This window comes from Buteo buteo, chromosome 10, assembly GCF_964188355.1.
Source record: "Buteo buteo chromosome 10, bButBut1.hap1.1, whole genome shotgun sequence".
Classification (NCBI taxonomy): Eukaryota; Metazoa; Chordata; class Aves; order Accipitriformes; family Accipitridae; genus Buteo; species Buteo buteo.
This window is the reverse complement of record NC_134180.1, coordinates 18930657-18938662: the sequence shown is the minus strand read 5'-3', so window position 1 is coordinate 18938662 and position 8006 is coordinate 18930657. Positions and strand designations below refer to the sequence as shown.

At 44.8% G+C, this 8006-nt stretch overlaps 1 protein-coding gene across 1 annotated transcript; it reads right to left on the bottom strand.

Moving 5' to 3' along the window:
- Nucleotides 1-446: 446 nt before the first annotated feature.
- On the bottom strand, nt 447-6279 carry ZNF281 (zinc finger protein 281). The gene has a single exon (XM_075038858.1). The coding sequence runs from the start codon at nt 5913-5915 to the stop codon at nt 3267-3269; it is 2649 nt and encodes an 882-aa protein (XP_074894959.1). The 5' UTR covers nt 5916-6279; the 3' UTR covers nt 447-3266.
- Nucleotides 6280-8006: the final 1727 nt, after the last annotated feature.

Here is an 8006-nt window from a genome sequence, read left to right as displayed (position 1 = left end):
TTTCCTTTTCTCACTGCCACATCCCTAAACAAAGCTTTCGTCCATGTGGGTTACTACTACTTACTACGTAGCTCTTTCTAATATCTAGCAGGTGAAGCCATACTCTAATTTCTACACCTTTTACCAAATCCTTAACCTTCATTATTTAAAGAAAAATAAATTTGAATGCCATGTTAAATTAGGAAAAGGTCTAGTTCTGTTCTATTAAGAAACATTTTTGAGTAACTGCTAAACTGTGGAAAAAAACATATAATATTCCAGTAATTTCCCCCTCAGATTTTCTGAAATGATTCCTAGCAATGTCCTGAATATTAAACATTTAGCATATTTCATATTTACTTTGGAAAGTTTTCATCCTTATTTGCTTTTCAGCATGCCAACAATTTTTCTCTTGTCCATGTCATTACCTTGATTCAAATTGCTGTCTTCTGTTCTTCAATACTCTACTTTTCAACCATTTTGAGACTTTCAGCACTGCTACTCTTATGGTTACATGCAAAACTGAAGAAAAATACAGATTAAGGAAGTCCACGAACTATCTTCAGATTACCTAAAATGCTTTTAAGTATTTTGCTATAATGTTTTTACTAGGCTTTCCTTATAATGCAGAAGCTAGAGCAGGGGAAAAACAAACAAACAAAAACCAAAACACAAAAAAAAAAAACAAAAAAAAAAAGAGGACTTTCTAAAATCTTTACTTTGAACAAAATTCTATTATACACATGTCTTTCTGGATTTCCAGCAATTACAAAATGTCTCTGAAGTTAACAATACGCAATTTATATATTTTTAACCAAAACCATATTTAAAAAGACACAGATTTAAAAAGATGAAGTTGTACGAACATTTTTAACTTAAGGAAATGTGTTAGTTTTTGCCTCAGAAGCTAAAGGTATGAGATAAAGCCCTGATTTCTAAAATAGTGCATTGAAATTATCTGACCCAAAAAGAAACTGAACGAAGAAAACAAGCTGAAAACATGCCAGTAAGTCATATTATTCCTTCTCTAAATCTTAACTCATAACGTTTCCTTAATAGGTTCTCAAGAGTGTGACTGGATAATAGAAGTGATATCTTTATGATTTCATGAATAATGGGTTTTATTAGTATTAAGTTAAAGCAAACAGCCAGAACAATACATATGCAACTTCTACTACACACAATATATAAAGAATGTAAATTAAAACCTCTGTAAAACAACAACAAAAAAAAAAGGTACTGAAAAAGCCAACACAATGGTTATGGACTACTCCATCCCTGATAACAGGCTGGGTTCTGTGTTCAGAGAACAGTTGTTGTTTGCTTATTTAAATTGAAATAGGGTGAAATACATAATCAAGTATAAAGAAAAAGTTAATGGAGTTACATGGATTCTATGAGAACAAACTCTAGATTAGTAAGAAAAAAAAAAAGATAGTTTACCTAGTAAAAGAGATTACAAGTGGGCTCAGGTTTCAGTTTTTAGTGGTGAGGGACAACGGGAGAAATTACCCAGGATTTTTGTAACAATTCGTTTAATAATACACCACTTTCATAACAGAAGTGTTTTACACTTGCACAATGTTAATAACTTTATTATACATGGAAGCCTGTAATAGGCTGATTACACAATAAGACTGCAAACAACCACTGGTACTTTCCTGACACCAGAAAAGTACGTAAGACTGAAACATCACCAAGAGTACATAAAAAACCATTAGCATAAACATCACCAAAATTACATTAAAAAACTAATCAAAAAATACATTTGCAAAAAGTGGTTTAGAGCAGTGCCACTGCCTTTCAGCAGCTTTGAATGGCCACCAGTATTTCTAGCGGTTTCCGTGGCTCCACAGGCATTAATCAGGATTCACATATAATAAATAATGTACCACAAAATATACATAAAGTAAGGCAATAATTCCAAAGAAAAGTTCTGCTGATATTAACAAGCCACTCAAGTTCTACTTTTGTAGTTGATGTCATCACCAGAAGCCTTTGATGGAATTGCAGCCTTAGGCCCTAAAAGCCTGCAGTGATGAACTGCTGCAAACCCCTATATCCATAAAGAGCTCCAGTGACACCACTGGTACGCTGCTGGGCACAGGGGTCCATGTCAGCTGATCCTGATGCAGGATAGGGGCCTTAGTATGTACAATTGGGAGTATATTATTTCTTATTGTACATGGAAACCTTGACATAATTCTAAAACATGTGGGTGTTTATTGTTCATCATCTATCTGATGTCATAAGACATCAGAAAGCACATAGTAAGATATGCACTTTCTGGAATGTAGATCTTTTTAAATGCTAGCTATTAAGTTGGGGTGAGAGAGCGAGTGGGGAAGAAGAGGTGTAAGTTAAGGGGAGGGAAAAAATCAAGTTCAAGTCTGGAGAAATTGGGAGCACAACAAAAGAGAGGGAACCTTATACACTAAAAGAACATGAAAAAGGGGAAGAGCAAGAGACCAACTTTTTTGAACCATGTATAATAAATAACGTATCCCAAAAGCCTATCTAGATTATGACTGTAGTTTCAAGTTGGGGTTCTAATGACATGAACCAGAAACACACGTTTTGTTCTCACGGTTTGTGTCAACAGAATCTCTTCATGAAATTACAGTCTCGCACAGGAGTTCTGGGGACATTATTGTTTATATTAAAGCTACCATTCTGGGCTCTTTGTACAGACCCAAGAATATTTGCTACACCTGCCTGGAATGAGCAACACCTGAAGAACAGGAGTACTTCAAAAACAACAAAATTTAGGTAGCAAAATTCTTTCAGATCAGCCCAGACATAAAAGACAGCAATTTGAAATGTCATAGGTCCCTTCCTCAAAAAGATGAGATATATATTTGTCACTATTTGTAAATTGGAAGTTCCAATACACTAGTGGTGCACAGAATTCCCATGCTTCATTACACTTTCCTGAGAATAAAGCAAGTAGAATAAACCTTAGTCCTAGGAACAAAGTTAATTTTTTTGCATTTTAAACTTTTGGGCTATTCCCTGACAATCTATATAATGTAAATTTGATTGCTAAACATTGTCACTTGAACAAAACACTATTTTAATCTATTGATTTTTTTTGATTAAAAACCATAATAAACAGATCTAAAAAAAAAAATCACACTAACAAAATAAACTAAATATGAAAAGTTGCATTGAAAGGGCATGTTACATTATTCTTAATAGGACCGTGTAGAAACATTCCAATGGCAGTATTGTCAAAGTAAAACAAAATTACATTAAGAAGACCCCACAGCCTGGTCACAGTCAGAACCTTACCTGTAACTCTGGCTGGTTGGGGTTTTTACTCGTGTACTACATGGCTCACTTACATCAGACATCATATTTGTATACCCTGAGAAATCTGACACTGAAGTCCTTACTCTATGGTCCACTTCTCCATTAGAGTTAGTGATAAAAGTCATTGGCACCCTGCTGCCCGACTTAAACTGAGAACCAAAAGCTTGTGCAAAGTTCTCGATCTGGTAGGTTGCTCTAGGCTCTATGTCCTTCTGAGGATCTATCTGGCTAGTTAACTCCTGAGATGGGATCTGAAAGCTTGCTGAGGAGTCTAAGTTTTTCTGTTCCTTCTGGCCACTCAGTTTCTGAGATGTCGACTGGTAGTTAGATGAAGTCTCTAAGTTTTTCTGCGGATCAATGAGATCATCCAGCTCTTGAGAAGGAGTCAACTGTTGATGCGTAGCCTCCAAAGCAGACAAATAAAAGCCTGGTTGAGATCCAAGCAACATCCCAAACGGAGGTTTTGGCAATGCAGTTGGCAATACTGAGGTAACGGATTGGCTGAAGCCACACTCAAGTGGAGATGTAGTGTATATCTGTTTGTCTTGAAACAGAGTGTGGTTATGGAGAGTTGAAGACAAGCTAACAAATTGGAAACTGGGTCCAAAAGCAAAACCAGTGCTATTGGTTGTTCTTTCAAAGGCTTGTTGGAGGTATTTGGAGTATTCTTGTAACATGCTCGCCTTATCATTTGAAACTGTTTGAGAGTTAGGGCTCAAATTTTCTTCCTGAACCATCTCTGAATGTTCTCCTGAGGTGTGCAAGTCCACACGCTGTTCAGTTATACTGAAAGGATCTTCTTTCTGGCCTTCTGATTTGTGAGAGTACTGGTCCAAAAGGCTCTGTAAAACTTCATCAGGAATACCAGATTTGTCATGGCAAGACTTTATTTCACTATTTAAAGATGCTGAATCAATAAGACATAATGGAGCTTCGTTATCCATAACACTAACACCTGCAGACTGGATGACGGACTGCTGGGAAGTCATGTGTCCGACATTAATTGAAAAGGCACTGTTACTGCTTGCAGTTTGTAAGTATCTTCTTTTCTTTGAAAACTGCATGGCATCATCATAATTGCTACTTATTTGACCTGGTTTACCACCTGTACTTTGGAGAAGGCCAATAGTTTCTACACCAGTATTGGCTACTAGGCCTAGAGAGCCACTTTGTTTCCCAGACAGTGGTTTTTGCCCCAAAATATCTGGCAGTGGTGATACAAAATTAAGGTAACTTTTGTCTGCCTGCTTTCTGCTTCCTTTTTTCAAGACCAGTTTTGGCACCTTTTTCTGAAGTTCTTCTACACCCGTGCCAACTAGACCACCACTGGAAGACACGATAGGAATATCAACTGCATAATTTGGCATGGCCACATTACTTGTAACTTGAGATTCAGTTACTTTGCTGCTACACTTATTTCCTTTGTTTTCAGTGGATGTACTTTTTGTTTTACTTTTTCTCCTTGAGGAACTTGTATTTCCCTGAGACAACACAGCCAAGCTACCCATGTTATTTGATGATCCGGGCTCCATTCCAGCCCCTGCTTTACCTATGGCTTCACCACATGTTCTTCTGTGCTTCAACAGTCTATCAGTCCTTGAAAAATACTGCTGACAAGTGTCACATTTGTATGGCTTTTCTCCGCTATGCGTCCTCTTGTGTCTTTCCATGTGGTACTTCTGGATGAACTTCATACTACACTGGTCACACCCAAAAGGCTTCTCCCTGCTGTGGATCTTCTCGTGTCTCTGCAGTAAGTACTTCTGGATGAAACCCATGCTGCACTGGCTGCACTGGAAAGGCCTCTCCCCCGTGTGAATGAGCACATGTCTGCGCAAGTGATAGGAGCTCCTGAAGGCAGCGCTGCAGTGTTCGCAAACGTGAGGTTTCTGACTGGGGGACGCAATGGCACCTTCTGCATCTCCCACCAGGGGGGGTTTGGATGAAGCGCTTGGCTTCCGCTTGGCTTTGATTCCCTGAGTTTCTGGCTTTGGCCTCTTTGCCTTCTTGACCTGGGCATCGTGCTTTGGCTCACCCGAGCTCCCAGGGGCGCCCTCGCCTCTGCCACTCAGTAACAGGTCTCGGTGGGGATGCTGGTGCAGGTGGTGGAGAAGGCTGAGGTCCTGAATCACACTCTGGCCGTTTCCTTCCCCGCTGCTGCTCCCCAGGCCGGGGGGTCTCTCCTCCCCCGCTCCTCCGAAGAGCCCCCCGTAGTGGTGATGGTGCTGCGGCTGCTGCTGCTGCTCCTCTTCCTCCTGCTCGCTGGGCTTCTCTTGCTTGATGCTCACTAGGGACTGCAGAAAGCCCCAGGGGCTCCTCTGCGAGGAGGAGGGAGCGGAGGGGAAAGCCCCCGCCGGCTCCTTCTTGAAAGTCATGTCCTGAGGGGGAGGAGGCGCCGGGGGCTCGGCCGCCGCCGTGGAGGAAGCGGCGGCGGAGGCCGGAGGTAACACGCACTGCGGGGGGTGCTGGGCCGCCGGGGGGGGCGCGGCCGCCCGGGTGAAGCTGGTGACCGGGGGCAGGCGGTGGTTGAACATAACCATGCCGGGGGGGAAGGTGGGCTCCATGGCCGCCGCCCTCTTGCTGCTGCCGCCGCCGCCGCCGAGGAAGCCGCTGCCGAGTTTCATCCCCCGGGAAGGCGGGCCGGAGAGGAGGCGCGGCCCAGAGGGGCTGCGGGACCCGCCGCCCGCCCGCCGGACACCGCTCGCCGCCTCGCTGGCGGGCGACCGCTCAGCGGCTGGCTCCCGCGGCGGCCCGGCAGCCGCCGCCCGGGCGCATCGCCGCCACCCCCACCCGCGCCGACGGGCGGCCCCCGGCCCGGGCTGCACTTACGGCTCCCGCCGCCGCCTCCAGTTAAAAATAACGCCGCGTCCGCTCCACAATGGAATTAGCAGCCCCTGCGCCCCGCACTGCACATGCGCGGCGCGCGGCACGCTGGGTACGGCCCGGGCGGCCAGCATGCGCCCAGCGCGCAGGCGCAACGGGCCCCCGCCCGCCCGCCGCCGCCGCCGCCGCGCTGGCGGGGGGGGACGGGACGGGGGGGACGGCGGTGCCATGTTGGAGGGGGCCGCCGCCGCGGGGGGCCTGCCCGCCGCGGAGGGCCTGGCCCCCGGGCCGCGCGCTCCGCAGCGCCTTCTGCCGCGTCCGCCCAGGGGCGTTGGCCGGCACCTCCCGGAGGCTGGGCCCCGCGGGCCGCCCGCCCTGCCGCACAGGCAGCGCCGAGCGCCGGCTCCGGCGGGAGGAGAGGCCGCGCCGAAGGCGCGTTGTGGGCTTGCCGCCGCGTTACTAAGAATAGAGCGAGCGCCACCCTGCCTGCCTGCCTGCCATCAAAGAGCGTGGCCGTTCCCTCGAGTGGTGCTAACCGACCGGTCGTGCGCGGTACCGGCCCCCGCCTCCAGCGCTGCCAGGCGGGCGCGGGCGCCTGCCAGCTAACGGGACCGGGCCAGACGGCAGCCTCTCGTGGCGGCAGAGGCACAACCCGTAATTAAAAGCGCAGGTGCAGCCTCACATAGGCTAACGTCGTTGCTCGGCCAAAGCGTACACAAAACGCCTCAAACACGCAGCACCCGTGTGCCTAGTGTAAGCATTTACGCGTATTAAGAAGCCGCAGGGAGGGAGATGCTGAAATTTAACATTTTTAACAAAGGGAGAGTGGAGCATGGCCGTTGCTACTTTTATCTCAAAAGAGTGACATTAACGGCACGTAACGCTGCACAGTTAACGAAGCCACTCCCAAGAAGTGAGATGCTACCCATAAGAAAGAATATTTTCATCTGATCTATCAGTCAGGTGTATTTCACGCCCACCGCTGGTGCACATCTCATTGGAAATCCTCACCACGTACAAACAGGGAAGTACCTCCGCATGACTCAAGGGCACTGGCACCGTAACTGGGCATCTGGCCGCCAGCGAGCTGGCACACCCAACCATCAGCTTTACCAACCTCCCCCTCTAGCAGCGGACCCCAAATACAGGATTCTTTGGCCCGCTGTTGCAACAAAAGCCACACTACTAATAATGCTCATTGTTTTAGTTGTAATTCATCCTTATAACGAAAACAAGATAAAAGTTCCATTATTTTTAAATAGCTCTCTTTTTTGCTGAAAGTAACCGGGAGCACTCTTTTTCCAATACAGTATGCCCCCTTGGATGCTAATAGAATATGAATAGAATTCTGGTTCATTTCTAACTACTGACTTTGAAAGCCTTTTGTATTTCTGTAGGGTTTTACTTCTGAATGCCAAATTCAATTAAAATGTAAAGTGCAGAGGTACCTTAGCTTAAAACCTTGAAATTGAACATATTAACACTAATTTTTATCATTAACATAATGGAAGCAATGGAACAAAGTGCAAAAATTCCTTGTGATTTTTATGCTTTATCTGTCAAAAATATTTACCGTTATGACAGTTCAACCTGTAAAAATAAAGTATCTTCCATAGGCCTAACTGGTACAAAGCCTTGGGTCAGATTTTAAAATCTTAAAAATATCTAATCAATGTAAAAAATGGAATTTGATGCAAATTCTATACGCAACAAAATTTTGAAGTCAAGTAAGTAAAACTTGTTCCTTTTATAATATAAATAGTTTCCTTTAAATAGCATGTAAACTAACAGTTCATTTTAAAATGTAAATTAAATTATGAAAGTTTAGGACTGTCAGGTTTAGCTAAGTGTTAAAAGAAAGACCAGGAATTCAAAAAACTTAAAGCAGCAGT